The 27,821-nt window shown below is 34.9% G+C and overlaps 1 protein-coding gene across 8 annotated transcripts; it reads left to right on the top strand.

The window, feature by feature from the left end:
- Positions 1-24: 24 nt before the first annotated feature.
- Positions 25-26,403, top strand: LOC124442768 (methionine aminopeptidase 1D, mitochondrial-like). Of its 8 annotated transcripts, none has more exons than XR_006947351.1 (12): positions 25-106; positions 593-925; positions 2,979-3,127; positions 3,198-3,240; positions 4,340-4,503; positions 5,623-5,720; positions 6,773-6,820; positions 7,203-7,281; positions 7,370-7,493; positions 10,572-10,699; positions 10,845-10,919; positions 26,158-26,403. XR_006947351.1 is itself a non-coding variant. In XM_046993275.1 (10 exons), exons 2-9 carry the CDS (start codon positions 656-658, stop codon positions 7,443-7,445), a joined length of 927 nt encoding a protein of 308 aa, XP_046849231.1. In that variant the 5' UTR covers positions 25-106; positions 593-655; the 3' UTR covers positions 7,446-7,493; positions 10,572-10,700. The 8 variants fall into 8 exon arrangements, 1 of the variants encoding a protein (XP_046849231.1); XR_006947349.1 differs by lacking the exon at positions 26,158-26,403 and adding an exon at positions 11,261-11,509; XR_006947350.1 differs by lacking the exon at positions 26,158-26,403 and adding an exon at positions 11,261-11,509 and having other exon boundaries at positions 25-182.
- Positions 26,404-27,821: the final 1,418 nt, after the last annotated feature.

Raw genomic sequence — 27,821 nt, 5'->3', positions numbered from 1 at the left:
CCCAGGAAAGTAACTACGGCTGTGGCATGGTAACATGGCCACGAAAAGCACCATCTGCAAAGAGTAGAGACATCAATGTTGTATTTTTATTGATTGATCTTGGATAGTAAGTCAATAACTTCTTCTTGTCGTTTCTTAGGAATCAACACTTTTTATGAGAACTTTAACCATTTGTTATTAAGGTAAAATGGCTTGCTCAAAACAGGAATAGGAATTATAGGATTGATTTCATCATCAGTTGAATATAAACTCATGTATGGCAAAACTATATGTGACCTCGGAATTTTGCCCAATCCACGGAGAAAAGCAGTACTTTGAGCCTGTCCGAGAAACAAACTCTTTAAAAACAATGAATATTGTTTAAGGATTGATTAATTTAAACAAGAACATACAGTTAATTGAATTATTTTTAAGTATTTGATAATATGAGCTCTAACTGTACTTTTAATTGGACAATTTGCTTAATAGTTATTTCTCATTTTTAAATTTCCTGCTTTGATTTCTACTTTCCGCTATAACTTAGATGTATTATATTGTCTACAGATTTTTGCATTAATGAACTGTTTCCTAATGCTATCTCATATATTTCTAGTTCTTCAAACAGTCTCATGCTTCCTGGTTGCTTGTGTTTTGGAGCTGTGAAGTATTGAATGTTATGTCAGCAGGTTTTAATAAGCTTACAAGGCTGAAGCCAAAAATTGCTTCATTACTTCAACATGAACTATATCAAAAGATAAATCTCCAAGTAAATGGGTTGTTAAAGACAGTACCAAATGATATTGTGAAGCCAATTTATGCTTTGAGTGGTTTGGTTCCTCCATCACCAAGTTTTCCCGAAATTAAAACAAAAAATGATATTGCTCATATGAGAATGGCGTGCAAGATTGCCAGAAAAGTTCTGAATATAGCAAGAGATTTTGTCAAGGTTAGTAACTTCATCAAGTGACCAGGAACACGAAACAGACTTCCCTCCTGGACTGCCCATTTTTCTGCCTTTAGTTAGTTGATCAACCATTTAAAAAATTGTAGCCGATATTGAAAGGGAATTAAAGGACCACGTTAAGCGTCGCAACTCGCAAAATGGAAAAAGTCATCATTTTGTGACAGATGACAATTCCCTTCATTGTTTGATTTAATCCCTGCAATAATGTGACAATGATTCTTTTAACTACTCACTATGTTTGATGTCATTCACCCTACTACGTAACGTGTTTGTTGTAGTAACGTAGTTTTGTGCTAAATTTAATTGATTTTTATTGATCTAATTTCTTGAGCTTTTATTCCGTTTCCCCCCCCCGCAAATCTCACGCCCGTATTGCCGAAACTGTCTCACAGAGGGCGACATAAAAATTGCGCTTTCTCTAATCAATGACAAAGTCATTTGTCCATCGATGACAAGCTTTCTTTAAAATACTTCAAATCAAGCAATCTGTAGAGTCAAAACGCTGGCTTCGAATAATTATGTGGGGATTTGAATCCCTACTCAGTGAGTGTTGGTGTGAATGAGCTTTTGGATTGCGGGCGTTAGTCTCCCTTCGGTCGCTTTTAATTTTAACCAACTAAGAAATAAAAGATGTTTACTGTGTTTGCACAAGCTTATGCAAACCGAGGAGACCTTTAGAAGGACTCGAGAGCAGATCAGTGCAAGCCCCGAGACCGAAAGTCCAGGGTTTCACCTGGTTTAGAGTTCTCACAAACGTTTTTAGGTTTGCATAAGCCTGTGCAAACACGAAAAACCTTCATTTATTTCTTTTATAAAATAACAATAATTCGAAAAAAGACAAACATTTTATTTTTCCTCTAAAATGTATTCATGATCAATTTGCAAATTCACTTTGACTGATTGATTGTTCATATTGATTTGATTGGTTGAGCTCAGATGTGTTTTGCACTGGCTAATGCAAACTCAGCTCTAGACCAATCAGCGCACGCGTTTCATTGTGTTTATTTTATAAATACACATGATAGTGTGTGTGTGAAAATTCTTTTCATAACTACTATTTCTTATTATTGATTGCATTACCCACTCTCACTACTTGGTCAATCATGTTAAGTCAATAATTGGTTATCATGCTTTAAATTTGATCTCAAAATATACGTAACTATTTTGCGTTTCATTTGCATAATGAATAAAATTTGGGCCCTTGTTCTTTATTAATGAAAATTTATCTTGGAAATGTAGAAATTATCGGCAAAAATGGTTCGTCTGGTTTGTATGCTTTAAAACAAATTGTTCATCAAAGTACTCTTAAATGTTTGCATGACGCATTGGTAGCTACAACCTTAATTCAATTATTGTTGCAAAGTATGGAGTGTTTGGGGGAAACTCAGTCTAAATGTTTACAAAAACTTCAAAATGGAGCAGCACGTTTGATAGCAAACTTGGCCAATGAATTTAGTCAAGAAACTGCCTTATATGCTGTAGATTGAGAATCTTTAAAAGAACAATAGTTTAAAAGGAAAGAAAAAATGATATTCAAAACTCTAAGTAACACGGGGCATAGCTAATTTGCCTCCGAGGCTTATTTACTTTCAAAAATGAACTTTTAAACTACAATCTTCGTGGGAGCCATAATTTAGTTCATTTGCCTTGACCACGTAGTAATGATGTGAAAAAAAGTGTAATGTTTGATGGAGCTGCCCTATGAAAGTCTTTGCCCACTGACTGAAGAGAGTGTATAATACGCGTTTCTCTTTTGAAAGAAAAATCGCTATTCATCGATTGTAAATATCCTATTATGTGTCTAAATGTTTCATGTTCTAGTAGTTGTTAATCTTTTATTGTAGTGTTGAGTATATACATCATCGAATTTATTTTTTACTTATTGCACTTACGTTTACACTTACAATATCTTTATTTTATATTTTACGCACGCCTTATCGTGGAAACCAGTTTTTGATGATGATACCCACTTGTGTAAATAAAGTCATTCTATTCTATTCTAACTATTCTTCTATTCTACATTCCTTTTTATCAGGTAGGTGTATCAACTGAAGAAATCGACGAAGTCGTTCACAATGCCTCCATTGAATATGGTGTGTATCCTTCACCACTGAACTATAAAGGCTTTCCCAAATCTGTATGCACTTCTTTGAACGATGTTGTTTGTCATGGTATACCAGACAGGTTAGTGTACTAAATTGAAAAATGTGGTCTGTATTTTCAATAACGGGTATCGTTGGTAACTTTTTTACAGAACAATTCTTAAGGATGGAGATATAATCAACGTAGATGTCTCGGTATGTGTATATTTCATAACAGAAAACATAGATGAAGTATAACCAGGTGTAGACATTGATACGATGGAATAAATGTTGTACGGTTTTAAATTTTATTAAGTTTTCAAGAATGTTTCATTTTACGGTTTGCTTGTCGCCGAAAGCTTGTGAACTGAAATTAATAAAATTTAAAACCTGAGAAGTGCGCTTATTCTATCATTATGTATATCAGTATAATATTTCAGATTGATGGCAATAAAATTATGTCATAATAATTTTACGGTCTTTTTTTCCTAAATGCTATACGTATTTCCTGAACTACTGACGTTTTTTTGTGAGTATGTCGATGATAAGGTTTCATGTTTATAATGATGTTTATTTTCGTCACATGAAAGGTACTTAGTGCTTGTATTTCATGCAAATTTATTAAGTATAATTGACGTTGATGATCGGCATTATTTTGATACAATCTTATTTATGATACTGAGCAATTGTTCCTGGCAATGTAAGTAACAGAACTTTGCCATTCATCTTCAACCTTGCCATTCATCTTCAACTTTACGATTTATCTTCAACTTTCCCATTCATCTTCCACCTTGCCATTCTTCTTCAACCTTGCCATTCATCTTCCACCTTGCCATTCATCTTCAACCTTGCCATTCATCTTCAACCTTGCCATTCATCTTCAACTTTGCCATTCATCTTCAACTTTGCCATTCATCTTCAACTTTGCCATTCATCTTCAACTTTGCCATTCATCTTCAGCCTTGCCATTCATCTTCAACCTTGCCATTCATCTTCAAGTTTGCCATTCATCTTCAACCTTGCCATTCATCTTCAACCTTGCCATTCATCTTCAAGTTTGCCATTCATCTTCAACCTTGCCATTCATCTTCAACCTTGCCATTCATCTTCAACTTTGCCATTCATCTTCAGCCTTGCCATTCATCTTCAACCTTGACATTCATCTTCAACTTTGCCATTCATCTTCAACTTTGCCATTCATCGGTCTACCAGTAACCTCTATGACAACCCAGCTCTCATCTACCAGCCTACGTTGCCAGGGAAATTGGCTTAAGATTTAATTCTACCATGCATTTGAATTTTGTTATTTATTTAGGTCTTTGTGAACGGTTTTCATGGAGATTTATCTGAGACTTTCCTAATTGGTGATGTAGATATGGCTGGACGACGACTTGTTACTGTCACAAAGGAATGTCTTGACGCGGCCATCTTAGTTTGTAAGGATAGCGAGCCTTTTTCAATCATTGGCAAAATAATCAGGTGATCATTTACACTTGATGATGATCAAAATCTAATCTAACCTAACATGCTGATGTTTTGGATAGTATTGCTTCAAACGCTGACACCAAAATATAAATTCACTACAAATACACAAAACAACATATTCATCAGGAAATGGTTTAAATGACGCGACTTTTGTTTTGTTGGTCGAAAATCTGAAGATGTTTGATACGTAATCAGGATGTATCATAATAATTCTAGCAATGCATGATTAAAAATTTGAGCTGTTATTTCTATGGTTCCTTTGGTGTTAGCCCTTTACAGAGTTTTAGTTCGGCGTTAACGGCAAATTGCAAAAAGTCACGTGATCATGTCGGTTTGCGGTTCAGGTTTAAACGGTAAGAAGCCCTTCTTGCAGCAAGTGATTTACGGCGAGCTTTTTAGTACTATTAATACAACCAAGTGAGATTTATGGCCTTATGTTATATTTTCATGTCAGTTTACATAAAGAATATGACTTTTTTATCGGCATACTTTTAATTAAAAAACATGAAATTTAGCTCATGACAATACGAGTCATAAAATACAAATGCAAAACTCCAAACTTAATTCAATTATTTTCGAAACGGCAAACCTCATCGGCAAGCGGTTAGCCGAGGTTTGCTGTAAACGCCAAACTAAAACTCTCTATTGTCTACTCCATTGCTGACTGCAGGTTGTCATTTGAAAACTCCAATGAATAATATACTCACCGAGAACGCATTCGTAGTCAGCAAAAAACATTTTAGTCTTACAACTTGCGGTTGGTGTGTTTCATTGAACTGAAATACTGGAAGGCTACCTGAAGCAAATAATTGAAGCGAAATCTTACACCAGACACGCGTTTGTAGTGTTTCGAGATACTTTCGCGGAGTGAAAATTGATTGACTACACACGCATGTCTGGGGTAAAAGCACGGCTTTAAAAAATTATGAGGGTTTTTATTATAGTTAGTGTTCCATGTATTTTAGTTCAATGGTGTGTTGCGACCAGTTCTGACGTCACTGAGTAGCAAGAGATACCAATGGAGAATAACACATATTGTAGCTTTTAATGATGTGTGATAGTTTTGCATGCGATGGCAATTGATGACTTTGTAGTTTTTTTAAATATTTGTAGTTCCATTGCTAACAAAAACGGATTTAATGTTGTACCGCATTTCATTGGTCATGGTATCGGCACATATTTTCATGGTCCTCCTGATATTTTACATTTTAGTAAGTTTTATCTCTGTAGTCATTTATTTTTTAACACTCTGATTCATTTTCCTTATTTGGTTGATTTGAATAATGTTTATTTCAAAGCCGGCTTAGGTCTTCTGACGTCAGACTACGTTCACACAATACCGGTAAGAAACTCAACCGGTATAGTTTCATACTGTTTCACTTTGTTCACACGATACCGTCAGAGTTTTGCTCCGTTTTGGTAATGCGTTTACACTACGCCGGATTGATGCCGGCTTTCAGTTTATTTGAATTATATTTATTTGTGTTCTTCGAAAATTTTGCTGACCATATTTATCGCTGTGACAGCTGTGTTCGAATATTTTATCGCGTTATTTTTAGCGAACAAAAAAGTTTCATCGAACCCTTATAAAACTCTTAGGGTTGGGTGTTCACATATAACCGACACGGTATAATTTTATACCGTTTTCAAACTATTACTGTTAGCGTTACAGTTTCATACTTTTTCATACCGGCATCATGTGAACAGTACCCCAAACCGTTTTCAAACTCTACCGGTATCGTGTGAACGGGGTCTCATACGTTGCATTTCACTTTTTAAACCCCCGACATCGCTTGTAACTTCAACTCATATTAAATTTTAATATATAAATAAAACAATCCACATAATCAACATAAAAATTGCGGCTATAGCTAAAGAAACCTTTGAATGAGATTGTTATATTTTGAGCTGCAGACAGTTATGTCTTTTGCTCACACATAGTGTTTCCAGTCGTTGGTAGAAATTTCTTCACTATCGAGAAACAAAAATTTCAAGAAAGATGTCGGTTCATATCATCATATTAATAAAACTTTGGGAAACATGAAGTGTTATAGTTCTACTGCTGTGAACTTTGTGTCATGTATGGAAAAATACAGAACAAGCTTCTAGTGTCATGAACAAAAGGATTCAAGACTTTTTTACTGGTTCTTTGACGCATCGAAAATTCATTCTGTGTTGTCATTTTCCATTTTCTCAAATTTGGCGTGTGCTTCTGCTCATTGACGTAATTTGTAATTATATTTTTAATTACATTTTTCTACAGACAATGAAAATCCTGGTAGAATGAAATCAGGGATGACATTCACAATCGGTAATATTACGTTCGTCGATCTTCTTTATGATATTTTAACGTCAGTTTATTACGATAACAATTTATGAGAGATGGTTTTTGTGTGGGTGCTGGGACTACACACCCTTCCTTTGCTATGGCTGCCGAGGTGCAAGAGGTGCTTATCTCCACGGAAATAATTTACCAAGCTAGTAGGCTAATTGTAATTTGTGTTTAACAGAGCATGCTTTAAAAAAATATCTTCCAATCATAGTGTTTATATGCGTAATATAGTATGACAAAAATGTCGGTAGCTCCTATTCAGTAGCCGCCAAAATTCAAATTCAAGCACTCCTAAAAATCATTCTCGATCCATCCCCGCCGTTTGTATTAACAAAATATTTTGTAAATTTGCTCTTTTAAGAGCCAATTCTTATTGAGGGGCATACAGATTTTGAGATTTTAGAAGATGGTTGGACGTGTGTATCATCGGATGGTACCAGGTATCTATCTTTATTTTATGTATGTAACAATGTATGTTTTGTTTCACATGCTGTGGGAACAGTAATTCAGTGTAATACAATTATATAGATCAGCGCAGTTTGAACATACCATACTCGTGACCGACTCTGGAGCTGAAATACTTACTGCTGATGACACCACGTGACTTTTCCGTATGTTGGTACTTATGTCGTTTTGTTGCTGAAATGCGAAGGTTAGCGGCTTGCTTTATAAGTCTTATAATTTGACAATGAATTTGTATAATTTCTAACTAAGTTCATGATGAACTCATCTTGTATGTGCTGTCACAAAACAACGGGCAGCAGTCAACTGATTTACTATGACACAAGCACTTGATGTGAATTGTAAAATGGAATGAAGAAATACAACTAGTAGAGCAGTACATTTGGACCTTGTACCTGCATGATATGTAATCATCAGTGCATTTTTTATTGAATTCAAAATTTTATTAAAATTTCACATATAATAGTGAGGAATGGAATGGCGTGAACACTAACGATCAACAAAACTAATTAACTGCGTACAAAATTATGTTATGCTTGCAATCAAAATTAAGAAATTAAAATTTATTTCTAGTTACGCGTAATTTGTATTATTTTAAATATACAGTGATAGTTAAAAGTAGTTGTCATTAAAATACGTGATGCCGCCGACAAGTTGTGCGATCAGTTGTGCAACCTAGTTTTTCCCCACGGGCAAAGGAGGTATATATGTAAATACCTTGCATCTTTACATTACATTATCAGTTTCCATTAAAAAAAGTGCGCATTTTATTCATTTACATCTAGTAAGGCCAAGTTCAAACGTCGAACGTTACATGAACCAAACGCATTGAGAACAAAAGATAATGAGGAAGTTCATCTCTTTTTCTTTTGTCTTTAATGCGTTCGGTTCATGTAAAGTTTGACGTTTGAAACAGGCCTAAGGTAATATAGTAATTTTGCTGCAAAATTCCTCAAAATTTCATTGTTCTCTTATTTCTCTTAACCGTAAGAATTAATTGATGATAATTTACCAAACCTGCATGGTTTATTTACGTTATGAAACAGCAACTTTGATTTCGGACACAGAAATTTGTTAAATCTCAAGTGCTAATTGTTGTTTTATGAAAAACTGTAAAGGTTTTAGGAATATGATGCGTAAACGTGGAGTTACGAATGAAACACAATAAGGATTTTGGGGCTATACATGAATCAGAATTACATCATAAAAATAAACCTCCCGTATGATTCCTGAAATGCTCGTTGAAGAAGCGTTCTTTAAAAATTTTATGGAAAATTAGTGTATATCTGACGAATGTATTTACATAGTTTGTTACATGTTGCCATAACACGCAACAATAGCCCACATATATAGTTGCATAATGATTGAATAATTGACAATCTTTACCCGCGGATATAGAGCCGTAGATAATGATTTATGAAGGTATTTGATATGTGGGATTAGATTTACCAATGAAACCACAGTTATGATATTGTCATTTTACATCATAGTAATGAGCATTCTATCCGATCGCTGAAGGAGAATTCTCAGACAGTTTTTGAAAAATTATTGTCTAGCCCACAAAAATATTTGTAAAGCGTGCTTCACGTGCACAATATTGCCATATTGTGCAACAATATACAGTTGCATAATAAAATGAAATTCCAATGGCAATCACTCCTCATCAATCCTCGATACCTGTGGACATGAACTGAATACCATATAATCACTGCTGAGAAATGAAGCTGATATGTCTAAGTGCATTTATTCATCGATTATCAATGCGTCTAAGTCATTGGTAAATCACACAAAATTTTCAATTGAAAAATCTTCTAGAGGCTTTCTTTGGGTTTGGACGTGTTCACACACCTATTATAGAGATTTTGGCCTTTAGCAAATGATTACCGTTTGCTGTATGATAGTGATTTGATACAAGACTGGAAATGGGTTTTGCGGCAAGCTTAATGCAATTGAAATATGCCTCACCGCTGGTTGCCAATTCTATAGACGGTCTATTATCACATTCAAGTCCATGTTTTCATCAGGGACCGGTGGAGGGCATCCTTAAGTTTTCTGTATTCATCAATAGATAGCGTGGTGTCCATAACCATAAATTGTCTACTGTATAGATGAAAATTTCTTCAGGAAATCGCTCGATGTTTTTCGTGTTGCATAATGATTGAATAATTGACAATCTTTACTCGTGGATATAGAGCCGTAGATAATGATTTATGAAGGTATTTGATATGTGGGATTAAATTTACCAATGAAACCACGGTTATGATATTGTCGTTTTACATCATAGTAATGAGCATTCTATCCGATCGCTGAAGGAGAATTCTCAGACAGTTTTATGAAAAATTATTGTCTAGCCCACAAAAATATTTGTAAAGCGTGCTTCACCTTCACAACATTGGTATATTGTGCAACAATATACAGTTGCATAATAAAATGAAATTCCAATGGCAATCACTCCTCATCAATCCTCCATACCTGTGGACATAAACTGAATACCATATGTTCACTGCTGAGAAATGAAGCTGACATGTCTAAGTGCACGTATAGGAATTTATTCAAATACCAACACGTCCAAGTCAGTGGTAGTTCACGCTAAATTTTCAATTGAAAAATTTATGTACCACTTGGAAGTAATCTATAATCCTATTGAACCGCATTAATTATCTGCTTTAACACGCCTATTGGTGATGCAAAAAAAGTTGTTAGCAGGAAAAAAAGAGAGAAAACTTTTTTACAAGTCCGTTTATAGTTGCCGCCTGTGTTGAATACGAGAATTTGGTTACATATTTTCCAAAACAAATCATCAGCGAGTCATAAATTCATCATATTTATTGTATACGCGACATATTTGTGTATGTGCAATATATGCGCTTTGATACTAGAAAAATTTCGTGATCCTGATAAAAGTTAAACTCGTGACTGTATTGCTTAAAATATTACGCAATGCAGTTTATTGATTACATAATAATTACTTTTTGAATTACCAGTGCTTTGTGCCACGTGCTTTACTCAAGCAATCAGCTTTATATATATTTGAAAACTTCATTGCCAAAAAACCCCAGATATTTAATTGTATGCAGTAGCGTTTTCATTTCAGTTAAATAGCCATTACAATTTACCAAATTCTAAGGTTTTAAGATGCAGGCTGAAGTACAAATTTTAACCTTTATCTTCTGTAAAATCCCATGACCACCATGTGTCACATGATTTTATACTTTCTTAATAACAATTGGTTGGTTTTTTAATTATTCACGTGTGATTTCGTGTTAAGAAACATTTAAAGAACGGAACCATCTTCAAATCAACCAAACACAAGCAATACTTTGCGGCAGACAAGACGAACGAGGAAGAAGACGGCAAAGTAAACGCAAAGAATTTTTTGGTTTCTTGATTCTTGAAGTAAGAACTAAGTGTCGCGTCTAACAATTCTTTTATAAATTCTAGGATCTTTTAGAGAGAAATGCAAATTTCGAATGTGCTATTTTATTTGTTTTTTCTTTATTTATCAAAACTAGCCGTGACTATTTTTTTTTGTATCATTAAGGCATAACGATGAAGTTGATAACAGCAACGTTCGTTTTGATGCTTGTTGTTCTTTCCTTTGGTGCTGATGAGCCAAGTATGTTAAACCGCATTGTACTTAAAGATTGTGAAGCATGTACTTCCAATGCGTGACGGTATTTTCAGCATTTTTGATCACGCTTTCTATAAGTGCGAAAAAATTGAACTGAATCTTTGCAAATGAGCGTTTCCTATGGCGCTTACAAAGCTATCTCCTCAGCAATTGACAACTCTCGTTTTTTTATTAATAAATATAAATGCCAAAGGTCGCGCATATAGCGGTTTTTTTGTCCCTTGTGATCTTAATTGAAATTCTTGCTTTACGTTAACAGTTTTTCAACTGTTGACTATGTAATCGGCACTCATATTTATGTGAATAATTTTGCTTTCATTGAAAAGAGGTGGGAGAGTACTGTTCATGTGAAGGTACAGGTCTTGGATTTCCATGGAAATATGACTGTCCATCTCCGTATCATCCAAAGTGCAAGAGTAGCCTTCCTTCTCCGTACGTTTGCTGCAAATTGAGGTTGGATGAAAAAAAATTGAGTTTGTGAGTCCCTGGCATTTAATCATATAATCATGTTCAATTAACAAATAGAGTCCGAAAATATAGTCATGTTAAATTGAGAAATAAAATCCTGAAGCATATTGAAGTGTTATATATTATTTTATTTATTCATAATTATTGAATTTGGGTAGTGGCGATCGAATGGGGTGTGTTTTCTTTGAAGGATATGTCATTTGACTAAATGATCGAATACAGGCTTTATCAAAACAATTCATATCCAAATGTACCTTGTGATTATGTGGAAAGTTTTTAGAAAAATCAGTTTGTTTTTAAATTATTACAAAGTTAATTCCTTAACTTTGCACAAACCTTTGCTTGTTTAACTGTACTCCTGATATAAAAACGCCATGGCTTAAAAGGTGCAGATTGCATGCTTAATTATTCGTGAAATCTGACGTACATATGAATCTCATAGCTTGCAAGAAACGCATAATCTATCTGATGGTGTATAATGCACTCAAACCTCTCATGAAGGAAATAACATCCTTATTACAACGGCTTGGTATCTTCGTACGTGAGATGTCTTGCGAGGTAATAGCAAAAAACCTTAGCAAAAAAGCAATGTTTGCCCACAAAAGGTGTCCGCTTTCGTGAGGGATACATAAGTAAAAGCTCGAATGTGATAAGCATTGAAATTATCACAATACCTCACAATAATTATATTCTATGCATCCTGCAGAGTCCAGAGAATTGGATAATAGTTCGAAATTACCTCAGCGAGGTAATTAAGGAAAAGAATGGAATTGTGAATATAATTAGGTTGGAAGATGCGCGGTTGATTATTTTATCTGTGTTTCAATAATGACGAGGAAGGGCACAGAAGCACGGCTATTCACAAATGAAAACGCACAAGCAAAATGTTCGTTTGGGTTTTAGATTCCTGGCAAGTGTGTTTTTGAAGATTGAAATGAAAAATTTGCTCTGACTCTAAGACAGCAAAGGTAATTTCTGAGCACGACGAAAGTGTTATTATCATTAAAATTCTTATTTTAAAATCGTCATTTAATATTGTAAATGTTGAAGACTTGAATGTAGCTTATTGTTGATGGAAACATAATTTTGGCATTGTTGTGCTTCAACCATGAGTGTGGACTGCTTTTCTGCCTAGATTTAGGCTCCGCTTAAACTATATTTGATTGCTATCGGAGCAAGTATTTTTATTGTGTAAATTCCCTCTACCGTATATTCATTGGGATTTGGGAAACCTTCAGGCGATTCAAAGATGCACCATGTTGCATGGATTTATAAGAATTTTGTTTATGTTCCTTGCGCTTGGAACTTAGAAAAATTTAGTAAACCTGAGGAAAATCAAGCTTGTTAGGCCTGTCTCAAGCATCGAACTTACATGCACCGAACGCATTAAAGACAAAAGAAAATGAGTTAAACTTCTCATTATCTTTTGTTTTAAATGCGTTCGGCTCATGTAAAGATCGATGTTTGAAACATGTCTAAATATATTGAATGTATTAAAATAGAGACTTTGTCGTGGTGACAAATCTGAAAATAGTTCTAAATATCGCAAATACCATAGTGAATGGTAAAAGTAATATAATAAGTTGATAGTTCTTAAAAGAACTGTTTTAAGTAAAGAGCACTAACCCGATAGTTCTAAATGCATCGTGTCGTTTAACTTAGAACTATCAGTTTAGTGCTCTTTACTTAAAACAGTTCTTTTAAGAACTATCAACTTATTATATTACTTTTACCATTCACTATGGTATTTGCGATATATATTGAATGTTTAAACTAATAGGTGGTGTGCAACCATTCCCCTCTGGGAATAAGAGAATAATGGAATACTCGCCATGTTGGATGAAATTTTCATTGTAAATAAAGAAAATCCTTTGTTAAAATCGTCCAACATGGCTGCACACCAAGAATAGGTACATACGCATTTCAATTAAGTGATTAGAAAATATTCATTTTATTTTAAGACGTGATTTGCCATAAGGACCATTAATGTGCTTTGATTAAGCCATGGTACTATATATTTTAGAATTAGGGCGAAAAGGAATTACCAGATTACGAATTGTATATGCAGCAGTGTTTTCCATTTCAGTTCTACATACCCATGCATTAATGTTTACCAAATTCTGTGATAAAGTTAATTAATGAATATGAAGACGGCACCGAAAGTTATTCCTATTGTGTGTAAAAGGTATATAGGACGGTAGCTTTTTATTACATGCATCGTTTAAATGGTCATGTGAATGAAACTTTGTACGTGTTTGGAAATGCCTTATATACGCTTACGTACGTAGCTAATAAATTGTATGGCTCTCTTTATGCGATCAAAAGAATTCCTTTGAATCCAAAAAATGTACTGTTTCATCGCAAAATTCCTCGAGAAGAGAAGTCACTTTCTAGACTGAATCATGAAAATATTGTAAGGTAAAAAGAAATTTACCATCCAAAATAAATAAAAGTTTTATAACATAAGGCTTGAAAGCGAGGCTCAATTTAGACGATACAAATTGCTTGGCTTAATAAATGTTATCTTTGTAGAAACTATTATAACAAAGTAGATAATCGTATCTTGTAAAGAAAAAGACAAATTTTGAAAACCAAAGAATCCCGTTTTCGTTCCATGCCTCCCGATACCCCGAGATAGTTGAGCACTAGACTGTCGAATGTTAATTAAGGGAACCACATAGTCCTTGTTTTTTTGCCATGAAGCATATGGATGGTTTGCTCGTGATACATGAGAAGCAGTAAATGGGAGAGTTAAATCAGAAAGTTATAAACCGATAAAAATGGTATGAAACATGTTTAAGGTTGTCTTTAATTATAAATGTCAGAAAAAGACAGGGACATAAGAAGTTAATTGAAACATTGCTTGGTTTGTTTTATGAGAAGAAAATAAAAAGAAAAAATTCGAAAGCAAAAAAAACCGTTTTCGGGCAATGCTTCCCGATACCTTCTTATATGTAAGGCACTAGAACGCCACATGTTAACGTTTCAGTAGGAGGTTCCTACTTGGGAGATGCCAATACCAAGCTTCCGCCCATCAGACCCTGAGATCACCTGCGATAGGCTTTGCTCAAGGTACGCAGGGAGAGTGCGGTCGCCACCGAAGTGTGGGCTCCTAAGCCACTGCATACTATATCGCACCCAGCTTCCACTGCTAGTTGACATCTACTGTATGAAGTTTTAGCTTTATATATATATACCAAAATTTAAAGGCTTAAGAAAGTTGTGGGATGATTGTTATCATTACTGCGCATGCCCAGATGATTTCTTTGATAATTTGCGACTAAGTGAGTTAATTCACACAAATGTAGTGCAAGTACATATAGTTAGTCGTTGTCATGACTATGAACAATTACTCGAGTAGACTGCACATGCTCGAGCGCATGCGCAGATGATTTCTCTATTAAATTGTTACTAAGCATGCTATTTACTTCAAAATTGGTGCTAGTAGATGCAGTTGGTCGTTGCTATGACAATGAACTTGAGTAGCTGGTCAAGTTGATTGCGCATGCTCAATCAGACTGCGCATGCGCAGATGATTTGTCTTAAAACTTGTGATTGAGCGAGCTAATTACTCCAAAATCGGTACTGGTACATCCAGTTGGTCGTTACCATGAGCTTGGAGAGTTTGTGGAGTTGACAACGCATTCTCAGATTCTCAATTAATTTGTGACAAAGCGAGCTCAGAAATTGGTGCTTGTAGATGCGCTGAGCAAGTTTTCAATCATATAATTTTGGCATGCTCTTTGTCTTCTTAAGCATGTTTTGACAAATGCATATCAAACTCATCAACACTTTGTTACGCCACTCGTAATATTAGTGATGATGTTAGAGATGTTTTTATTTTTCTCCATAACTTTGTATCTGCATATTTTGTGCATAAACAATGCTCTAATATTTTTGACAGATATTATATGTCTTGGATTGAGGTAGAAGAAATACTTGAACATGGAACTTACAACAGTTAAACACAATCACGCATGACAGATAGGAGAAACAGCGACGCTAGTTTGAAGATAGCTTGATGAAATTAAACGTAGTTTAAGCACCTAGCGTACGCTTGACAGTTTTGGAGGAAGTCTCGTTGACGAATGAACACACGAATGATTCTAAGCATGTTGACGACAATAAAAGCTCTAGCGAGGACGGGACTTCAATACGAAAACAACCATTAATAGCACTGAAGATATGTTCAAAAGAAATATCAATGAATCGCATATACAGTTTGGAAGCTCGTTGGCTCACGTGGTATATAGTAGTAGGAACTGTTCATGATGTTGCTGAGGATATGTAAAAATAACTACCTGCGTCTTTCGTTTAGGACTAGGAATCTGATTTCGAAAGTCAAGAGGAAGCAATCACCACAAGAGATATGCAAGAAGATTGAAAGTGTACTCTGCAAACTTTGTTTATACAGATGGAGTATTGTGAGAACAGTACTCTAAGGAATGCTTTTGACGAGGGATAGTACAAGGACCAACAGAGAATGCAGCGGATTCTCCGTGAGATTGTAAAGGATTAGTTCACGTTCATTCACAGCTAGTGAAAAAAATGTGAACAATTTTCGTTTAGCTCAATAGATATGTATAAGGATTTATTACTTGCTATTTTTGCCAATAGGGTATTATGATTCAAGTAAACGCGTTTGGACATTTTTGGTTTTCTATTATTACATTTTTAGGTGTTTTCTTTAAAAAGTCAACTATTGTTGAGGAAAAGAGTTTAGTCTCTTGATACATTGAAAAGCTCGTTTTGGACCTGTAAGTTCCTTTTCATTGAATAGCAGTGTCAAAAAGAAAGTTTTACCCTTCTCGGAATATGCATTTGGTAATATAATGATAGGCATGCTTGAAAACTGCCACTCAAGGCTTCCACTTGAAAATATGAAGATCTTGGGAAAAACAAGCATTAAAGTGACAAAGAATTTATAGCTACTGTCTTTTAATGTCATATACATTGTATAGATGTCTATATCCGGATAGCCTTAACCAATGCTTAGCACAGCAACTTCTTGGACATCCTTTTATCTCTCCAAATCCAATGTCGCATGTTTTACCAAATAACATCACTACAGATCAGCTTGACGTTGAAAAATATCAAGGGAGAAATCAAAATTGCTGTGATGATGGAGATGAGTATCCTGATTTGAAGCCTATTCGTTTCGGCTACGCTCCGAGAAATATAAGAGTTCTGAAGGAATTTCAGGTGTTGCAAATGCTTGGGAAAAAGAGGTTTGCCTCAGCTGTCACCGAATGAGAGGGAAGATATAGGGATTGTGCACGAAACAACGTTCAAAATTTTTTTATCTATGTGAATTCAGGAAAAAAGTTACATTTCAGAAATTTAAAGTTACATTAATAGAACTGCACGGAAAGATGAGCGACCCCGTCATTTAAGGAAAGCAAATTTCTGGAATGATGCCATAGGTGGATTGCATGTTACGTCACGGCAGCCATGTTGGTGGTCAAATACAAAAGAATATTTTATCAATACCAATGTTGGCACCAGCGGACGTGAGCGGGTTACATTATCTCATAATTCCTTAGAGATTTCTTCAATACATAAATAGTAAACACTATTCGCAAAAACCATAAAATTGGGGCTTTTTTGGTCAAATCACGTTTATACTATGACTTGGACAGTTACTGTATTAATTATTGACAGTGCATTCATTATTGGATTTCCTCACTTAATTCTTCATTAATTGAAAGCTTGTACAATGCTTTGCACGATCATTGTCCAGGTTGATAATGCTGTATTCTTTTTATCACTTATTTTTTCCTTATTTGGTTGATTTGAATAATGTTTGTTTTAAAGCCGGCTGAGGTCTTCCGACGTCAGACTACGTTCACACAATACCAGTAAGAAACTCAACCGGTATAGTTTCATACTGTTTCACTTTGTTCACACGATACCGTCAGAGTTTTGCTCCGTTTTGGTAATGCGTTTACACTACGCCGGATTGATGCCGGCTTTCAGTTTATTTGAGTTATATTTATTTGAAGTCTTAAAAATTTTTGCTGACCATATTTATCGCTGTGACAGCTGTGTTCGAATATTTTATCACTTTATTTTTAGCGGAGAAAAAAGTTTCACTGAACCGTTATAAAACTCTTAGGGTTGGGTGTTCACACATAACCGACACGGTATAATTTTATACCGTTTTCAAACTATTACTGTTAGCGTAACGGTTTCATACTTTTTCATACCGGCATCGTGTGAACAGTACCCCAAACCGTTTTCAAACTCTACCGGTATCGTGTGAACGGGGTCTCATACGTTGCATTTCAGGTTTTAAACCCCCGACATCGCTTGTAACTTCAACTCATATTAAATTTTCATATATAAATAAAACAATCCACATAATCAACATAAAAATTGCGGCTATAGCTAAAGAAACCTTTGAATGAGATTGTTATATTTTGAGCTGCAGACAGTTATGTCTTTTTCTCACACATAGTGTTGCCAGTCGTTGGTAGAAATTTCTTCACTATCGAGAAACAAAAATTTCAAGAAAGATGTCGGTTCATATCATCATATTAATAAAACTTTGGGAAACATGAAGTGTTATAGTTCTACTGCTGTGAACTTTGTGTCATGTATGGAAAAATACAGAACAAGCTTCTAGTGTCATGAACAAAAGGATTCAAGACTTTTTTACTGGTTCTTTGACGCATCGAAAATTCATTCTGTGTTGTCATTTTCCATTTTCTCAAATTTGGCGTGTGCTTCTGCTCATTGACGTAATTTGTAATTATATTTTTTTAATTACATTTTTTCTACAGACAATGAAAATCCTGGTAGAATGAAATCAGGGATGACATTCACAATCGGTAATATTACGTTCGTCGATCTTCTTTATGATATTTTAACGTCAGTTTATTACGATAACAATTTATGAGAGATGGTTTTTGTGTGGGTGCTGGGACTACACACCCTTCCTTTGCTATGGCTGCCGAGGTGCAAGAGGTGCTTATCTCCACGGAAATAATTTACCAAGCTAGTAGGCTAATTGTAATTTGTGTTTAACAGAGCATGCTTTAAAAAAATATCTTCCAATCATAGTGTTTATATGCGTAATATAGTATGACAAAAATGTCGGTAGCTCCTATTCAGTAGCCGCCAAAATTCAAATTCAAGCACTCCTAAAATCATTCTCGATCCATCCCCGCCGTTTGTATTAACAAAATATTTTGTAAATTTGCTCTTTTAAGAGCCAATTCTTATTGAGGGGCATACAGATTTTGAGATTTTAGAAGATGGTTGGACGTGTGTATCATCGGATGGTACCAGGTATCTATCTTTATTTTATGTATGTAACAATGTATGTTTTGTTTCACATGCTGTGGGAACAGTAATTCAGTGTAATACAATTATATAGATCAGCGCAGTTTGAACATACCATACTCGTGACCGACTCTGGAGCTGAAATACTTACTGCTGATGACACCACGTGACTTTTCCGTATGTTGGTACTTATGTCGTTTTGTTGCTGAAATGCTTAGGTTAGCGGCTTGCTTTATAAGTCTTATAATTTGACAATGAATTTGTATAATTTCTAACTAAGTTCATGATGAACTCATCTTGTATGTGCTGTCACAAAACAACGGGCAGCAGTCAACTGATTTACTATGACACAAGCACTTGATGTGAATTGTAAAATGGAATGAAGAAATACAACTAGTAGAGCAGTACATTTGGACCTTGTACCTGCATGATATGTAATCATCAGTGCATTTTTTATTGAATTCAAAATTTTATTAAAATTTCACATATAATAGTGAGGAATGGAATGGCGTGAACACTAACGATCAACAAAACTAATTAACTGCGTACAAAATTATGTTATGCTTGCAATCAAAATTAAGAAATTAAAATTTATTGCTAGTTACGCGTAATTTGTATTATTTTAAATATACAATGATAGTTAAAAGTAGTTGTCATTAAAATACGTGATGCCGCCGACAAGTTGTGCGATCAGTTGTGCAACCTAGTTTTTCCCCACGGGCAAAGGAGGTATATATGTAAATACCTTGCATCTTTACATTACATTATCAGTTTCCATTAAAAAAAGTGCGCATTTTATTCATTTACATCTAGTAAGGCCAAGTTCAAACGTCGAACGTTACATGAACCAAACGCATTGAGAACAAAAGATAATGAGGAAGTTCATCTCTTTTCTTTGTCTTTAATGCGTTCGGTTCATGTAAAGTTGACGTTTGAAACAGGCCTAAGGTAATATAGTAATTTTGCTGCAAAATTCCTCAAAATTTCATTGTTCTCTTATTTCTCTTAACCGTAAGAATTAATTGATGATATTTTACCAAACCTGCATGGTTTATTTACGTTATGAAACAGCAACTTTGATTTCGAACACAGAAATTTGTTAAATCTCAAGTGCTAATTGTTGTTTTATGAAAAACTGTAAAGGTTTTAGGAATATGATGCGTAAACGTGGAGTTACGAATGAAACACCATAAGGATTTTGGGGCTATACATGAATCAGAATTACATCATAAAAATAAACCTCTCGTATGATTCCTGAAATGCTCGTTGAAGAAGCGTTCTTTAAAAATTTTATGGAAAATTAGTGTATATCTGACGAATGTATTTACATAGTTTGTTACATGTTGCCATAACACGCAACAATAGCCCACATATATAGTTGCATAATGATTGAATAATTGACAATCTTTACCCGCAGATATAGAGCCGTAGATAATGATTTATGAAGGTATTTGATATGTGGGATTAGATTTACCAATGAAACCACAGTTATGATATTGTCGTTTTACATCATAGTAATGAGCATTCTATCCGATCGCTGAAGGAGAATTCTCAGACAGTTTTATGAAAATTGTTGTCTAGCCCACAAAAATATTTGTAAAGCGTGCTTCACGTGCACAATATTGCCATATTGTGCAACAATATACAGTTGCATAATAAAATGAAATTCCAATGGCAATCACTCCTCATCAATCCTCCATACCTGTGGACATAAACTGAATACCATATGTTCACTGCTGAGAAATGAAGCTGACATGTCTAAGTGCACGTATAGGAATTTATTCAAATACCAACAAGTCCAAGTCAGTGGTAGTTCACGCTAAATTTTCAATTGAAAAATTTATGTACCACTTGGAAGTAATCTATAATCCTATTGAACCGCATTAATTATCTGCTTTAACACGCCTGTTGGTGATGCAAAATAGTTGTTAGCAGGAAAAAAAGAGAGAAAACTTTTTTACAAGTCCGTTTATAGTTGCCGCCTGTGTTGAATACGAGAATTTGGTTTCATATTTTCCAAAACAAATCATCAGCGAGTCATAAATTCATTATATTTATTGTATATGCGACATATTTGTGTATGTGCAATATATGCGCTTTAATACTAGAAAGATTTCGTGATCCTGATAAAAGTTAAACTTGTGACTGTACTGCTTAAAATATTACGCAATGCAGTTTATTGATTACATAATAATTACTTTCTGGAATTACCAGTGCTTTGTACCACGTGCTTTACTCAAGCAATCTGCTTTATATATATTTGAAAACTTCATTGCCAAAAAACCCCAGATATTTAATTGTATGTAGCAGCGTTTTCATTTCAGTTAAATAGCCATTACAATTTACCAAATTCTAAGGTTTTAAGATGTAGGCTGAAGCACAAATTTTAACCTTTATCTTCTGTAAAATCCCATGACCACCATGTGTCACATGATTTTATACTTTCTTAATAACAATTGGTTGGTTTTTTAATTATTCACGTGTGATTTCGTGTTAAGAAACATTTAAAGAACGGAACCATCTTCAAATCAACCAAACACAAGCAATACTTTGCGGTAGACAAGACGAACGAGGAAGAAGACGGCAAAGTAAACGCAAAGAATTTTTTGGTTTCTTGATTCTTGAAGTAAGAACTAAGTGTCGCGTCTAACAATCTTTTATAAATTCTAGGATCTTTTAGAGAGAAATGCAAATTTCGAATGTGCTATTTTATTTGTTTTTTCTTTATTTATCAAAACTAGCCGTGACTATTTTTTTTTGTATCATTAAGGCATAACGATGAAGTTGATAACAGCAACGTTCGTTTTGATGCTTGTTGTTCTTTCCTTTGGTGCTGATGTGCCAAGTATGTTAAACCGCATTGTACTTAAAGATTGTGAAGCATGTACTTCCAATGCGTGACGGTATTTTCAGCATTTTTGATCACGCTTTCTATAAGTGCGAAAAAATTGAACTGAATCTTTGCAAATGAGCGTTTCCTATGGCGCTTACAAAGCTATCTCCTCAGCAATTGACTAGCTCTCGTTTTTTTATTAATAAATATAAATGCCAAAGGTCGCGCATATAGCGGTTTTTTTGTCCCTTGTGATCTTAATTGAAATTCTTGCTTTACGGCAACAGTTTTTCAACTGTTGACTATGTAATCGGCACTCATATTTATGTGAATAATTTTGCTTTCATTGAAAAGAGGTGGGAGAGTACTGTTCATGTGAAGGTACAGGTCTTGGATTTCCATGGAAATATGACTGTCCATCTCCGTATCATCCAAAGTGCAAGAGTAGCCTTCCTTCTCCGTACGTTTGCTGCAAAGTGAGGTTGGATGAAAAAGAATTGAGTTTGTGAGTCCCTGGCATTTAATCATATAATCATGTTCAATTAACAAATAGAGTCCGAAAATATAGTCATGTTAAATTGAGAAATAAAATCCTGAAGCATATTGAAGTGTTATATATTATTTTATTTATTCATAATTATTGAATTTGGGTAGTGGCGATCGAATGGGGTGTGTTTTCTTTGAAGGATATGTCATTTGACTAAATGATCGAATACAGGCTTTATCAAAACAATTCATATCCAAATGTACCTTGTGATTATGTGGAAAGTTTTTAGAAATATCGGTTTTTTTTAAATTATCGCAAAGTTTATTTCTTAACTGTCAAAAAAGATGCTTTGAATTTCAGTTAGTTGGTAAATTTAACAAAAACAAATCTGTGTTGTGATATTCTCGAATTCCCACTTAAGTGAATTGGGTACTTTGTTTTGAAAATCCAATCCACGATCAAGGCTTTAAAATGCCAATCATTTAATGACGGACGATATAAGAGCCAGTTTAATGCAAACTTTTGCTTGTTTAACTGTACTCCTGATACAAAAACGCAATGGCTTAAAAGCTGCAGAATGCATGCTTAATTATCGTGAAATCTGACGTACATATGAATCTCATAGCTTGCAAGAAACGCACAATCCATGCATTAAGTGAGAGATAGATGGCACTTTGCACCATCTTGTGCAACGTGGTAAACTCTAAAGCCCGGCGCACACAAGCGCCATCGACTGAGCTGAGAGTCACTCGTGACTGTTGGCGCACGCCATTTCCTTAAGTGTGCTGTCCAGTTTTGAGCAATATTTGCCTAGCGCGCCATCGGCGCTGAATATTCAACATGTTGAATAAAATCATGCACGAGTGAACATTGGCTCCAAGTGAAAGAAAAAAGATGTAAGGGCCGTTTCAAATGTCGAACTTTACATGTGCCAAATGCAATGAAAATTAAAAGTCAAAGGACACGTTTTACTGTGTTATTGAATTAATTTTTGTGTGTGAGCATGGAAATCAATCAAGGGCAGTCAAACGTCGCGTCAGATACATAAAGGGTCAGAGATATCGTTTCTGAGCTTTCATGAAGGATTGTCAGTTCACGCAATGCTATAAAGTAGGAAAATATTGCTCGTATGCCTCGACCAACCTCTTACGCTCCCCTTGAAAACAAGAGATAACGGGTTCCAACAATCTTGGTGCGAAAAGAAACGTAAAATAGTGTGGAGGAACAATGGTTATTTTGTTGCATTTATTTACTGTTTCGTCTAAAGTCAACTACATGGGCTCAAACTGTTTATGTACACATGCATTATTTACTGGACGATTTCCAAAAGCATCAAAAATCAAAGTTGCACTTTGAAGCGTACATAACGATCTATGTTGTCACCAACTGTACAAGAACTTCATGTTTGTACTCGCTATAGCACGACCAAATGTTTTTGTCGGGCTGCCCCACTTAACCATGCATATTAGTCCATGAACCTTCGCGTGCCAGGACTAAGTGTCAGCACACGTGACAATATAATACGTAACAATAGTCCAATATATAGTTGCATGATAAACAATTGACTAAAAATATTTACACCTCTCCAAACGCGTGAATATAAGAACAGCAGATACTAAATTACAAAAAATTATTAAACTTTGGGAATTTGAAGCGTGTGGTTAAATTTACTAATGAAACACGGTCACGATTTTGTCGATTTACATTATTATAAATAAGAATGAGCATTCCGTCCAGTTCCTGAAAAGACAATCTAATGGAAAATTATATTGTATACATCCGAGGAGAACATTTATTTGTATCAAACAACGTGCCTCGCGTGGACTAATTTTCAGCTGACAAAAGTTATCTGTTACCATATTGTGCAGCAATATACTGTTGCATAATAAAATGTAACACCCAGGCCAATCTCAATCCTCGATCCCTATGGATTTGTATGCTGTGTTGATGACAGCTACTGACCATATAGTCACTGCTGAGAAATGAAGCTGACATGTCTAAGTGCATTTATTCTTCGATTATCAATGCGTCTAAGTCAGTGGTAAATCACAAAAAATTTTCAATTGAAAAATCTTCTAGAGGCTTTCTTTGGGTGTGGACACGTTCACACACCTATGATAGAGATTTTGGCCTTTAGCAAATGATTACCGTTTGCTGTATGATAGTGATTTGATACAAGACTGGAAGTGGGTTTTGCGGCAAGCTTAATGCAATTGAAATATGCCTCACCGCTGGTTGCCAATTCTATAGACGGTCTATTATCACATTCAAGTCCATGTTTTCATTAGGGACCGGTGGAGGGCATCCTTAAGTTTTCTGTATTCATCAATAGATAGCGTGGTGTCCGTAACCATAAATTGTCTACTGTATGGATGAAAATTTCTTCAGGAAATCGCTCGATGTTTTTCGTGTTGCATAATGATTGAATAATTGACAATCTTTACTCGTGGATATAGAGCCGTAGATAATGATTTATGAAGGTATTTGATATGTGGGATTAAATTTACCAATGAAACCACGGTTATGATATTGTCGTTTTACATCATATTAATGAGCATTCTATCCGATCGCTGAAGGAGAATTCTCAGACAGTTTTATGAAAAATTATTGTTAGCCCACAAAAATATTTGTAAAGCGTGCTTCACCTTCACAACATTGGCATATTGTGCAACAATATACAGTTGCATAATAAAATGAAATTCCAAGGCCAATCACTCCTCATCAATCCTCCATACCTGTGGACATAAACTGAAAACCATATGTTCACTGCTGAGAAATGAAGCTGACATGTCTAAGTGCACGTATAGGAATTTATTCAAATACCAACACGTCCAAGTCAGTGGTAGTTCACGCTAAATTTTCAATTGAAAAATTTACGTACCACTTGGAAGTAATCTATAATCCTATTGAACCGCATTAATTATCTGCTTTAACACGCCTATTGGTGATGCAAAAAAAGTTGTTAGCAGGAAAAAAAGAGAGAAAACTTTTTTACAAGTCCGTTTATAGTTGCCGCCTGTGTTGAATACGAGAATTTGGTTACATATTTTCCAAAACAAATCATCAGCGAGTCATTTAGTGATCCTGATAAAAGTTAAATTAGTGACTGTATTGATTAAAATATTACGCAATGCAGTTTATTGATTATATAATAATTACTTTTTGAATTACCAGTGCTTTGTGCCACGTGCTTTACTCAAGCAATCAGCTTTATATATATTTGAAAACTTCATTGCCAAAAAAACCCAGATACTTAATTGTATACAGCAGCGTTTTCATTTCAGTTAAATAGCCATTACAATTTACCAAATTCTAAGGTTTTAAGATGTAGGCTGAAGCACAAATTTCAACTGTTATCTTCTGTAAAATCCCATGACCACCATGTGTCACATGATTTTATACTTTCTTAATAACAATTGGTTGTTTTTTTAATTATTCACGTGTGATTTCGTGTTAAGAAACATTTAAAGAACGGAACCAGCTTCAAATCAAGCAAACACAAGCAATACTTTGCGGCAGACAAGACGAACGAAGAAGAAGACGGCAAAGTAAACGCAAAGAATTTTTTGGTTTCTTGATTCTTGAAGTAAGAACTAAGTGTCGCGTCTAACAATTCTTTTATAAATTCTAGGATCTTTTAGAGAGAAATGCAAATTTCGAATGTGCTATTTTATTTGTTTTTTCTTTAATTATCAAAACTTGCCGTGACTATTTTTTTTGTATCATTAAGGTAAAACGATGAAGTTGATAACAGCAACGTTCGTTTTGATGCTTGTTGCTCTTTCCTTTGGTGCTGATGTGCTAAGTATGTTAAACCGCACTGTACTTAAAGATTGTGAAGCATGTACTTAGAAATGCGTGACGGTATTTACAGCATTTTTGATCACGCTTTCTATAAGTGCGAAACATATTGAACTGAATCTTTGCAAATAAGCGTTTCCAAAGGCGCTTACAAAGCTATCTCCTCAGCAATCGACTAGCTTTCGTTTTTTTTATTAATAAATGTAAATGCCAAAGGTCGCGCATATAGTGGGCTTTTTTGTCCCTTGTCATCTTAATTGAAACTCTTGTTTCATGGCAACAGTTTTTCAACTGTTGACTATGTAATCGGCACTCATATTTATGTGAATGTTTTTGCTTTCATTCAAAAGAGGTGGGAGAGTACTGTACATGTAAAAATGGAGTTGCTGGATTTCCATGGAAATATGAATGTCCATCTCCGTATCATCCAAAGTGCAATAGTAGCCTTCCTTCTCCGTACATTTGCTGCAAATTGAGGCTGGATGAAAAAGAAAGTTTGTGAGTCCCTGGCATTTAATCATATAATCATGTTCAATTAAGAAATAGAGTCCAAAAATATAGTCATGTTAAATTGAGAAATAAAATCCTGAAGCATATTGAAGTGTTGTATATTATTTTATTTATTCACAATTATTGAATTTGGGTAGGGGTGATCGAATGGGGTGTGTTTTCTTTGAAGGATATGTCATTTGACTAAATGATCGAATACAGGCTTTATCAAAACAATTCATATCCAAATGTACCTTGTGATTATGTGGAAAGTTTTTAGAAAAATCGGTTTGTTTTTAAATTATCACAAAGTTAATTCCTTAACTGTCGAAAAAGATGCTTTGAATTTCAGTTAGTTGGTAAATTTAACAAAAACAAATCTGTGTTGTGATATTCTCGAATTCCCACTTAAGTGAATTGGGTACTTTGTTTTGAAAATCCAATCAAAAATCGAGGCTTTAGAAAACCAATCATTTAATGACGGACGTTATAAGAGCCAGTTTAATGCAAACTTTTGCTTGTTTAACTGTACTCCTGATACAAAAACGCAATGGCTTAAAAGCTGCAGAATGCATGCTTAATTATCGTCAAATCTGACATACATATGAATCTCGTAGCTTGCAAGAAACGCACAATCCATAAAATTAAGTGGGAGATAGATGGCACTTTGCACCATCTTGTGCAACGTGGTAAAGTCTAAAGCCAGGCGCACACTAGCGCCATCGACTGACCTGAGAGTCACTCGTGACTGTTGGCGCACGCCATTTCCTTAAGTGTGCTGTCAAACGTACAATAGTGCGGAGGAACAATGGTTATTTTCTGCATTTATTTACTGTTTCGTCTAAAGTCTACTACATGGGCTCAAACTGTTTATGTAAACATGCATCATTTACTGGACGATTTCCACGTATAGGAATTTCTTGAAATACCAACACGTCCAAGTCAGTGTTAGATGACGCAAATTGAAAAATTTACATACCACTTTGAAGTAATCTATAATCCTATTGAACCGCATTAATTATCTGCCTTAACACGCCTATTGGTGACTTTTGCACAAACCTTTGCTTGTTTAACTGTACTCCTGATATAAAAACGCCATGGCTTAAAAGGTGCAGATTGCATGCTTAATTATTCGTGAAATCTGACGTACATATGAATCTCATAGCTTGCAAGAAACGCATAATCTATCTGATGGTGTATAATGCACTCAAACCTCTCATGAAGGAAATAACATCCTTATTACAACGGCCTGGTATCTTCGTACGTGAGATGTCTTGCGAGGTAATAGCAAAAAACCTTAGCAACAAAGCAATGTTTGCCCACAAAAGGTGTCCGCTTTCGTGAGGGATACATAAGTAAAAGCTCGAATGTGATAAGCATTGAAATTATCACAATACCTCACAATAATTATATTCTATGCATCCTGCAGAGTCCAGAGAATTGGATAATAGTTCGAAATTACCTCAGCGAGGTAATTAAGGAAAAGAATGGAATTGTGAATATAATTAGGTTGGAAGATGCGCGG

Source organism: Xenia sp. Carnegie-2017, unplaced genomic scaffold, assembly GCF_021976095.1.
Source record: "Xenia sp. Carnegie-2017 unplaced genomic scaffold, XeniaSp_v1 HiC_scaffold_1, whole genome shotgun sequence".
In the NCBI taxonomy this organism is placed as follows: Eukaryota; Metazoa; Cnidaria; class Anthozoa; order Malacalcyonacea; family Xeniidae; genus Xenia; species Xenia sp. Carnegie-2017.
Note: the sequence above shows the minus strand (reverse complement) of the source record. Positions and strands in the feature narration are given on the sequence as shown.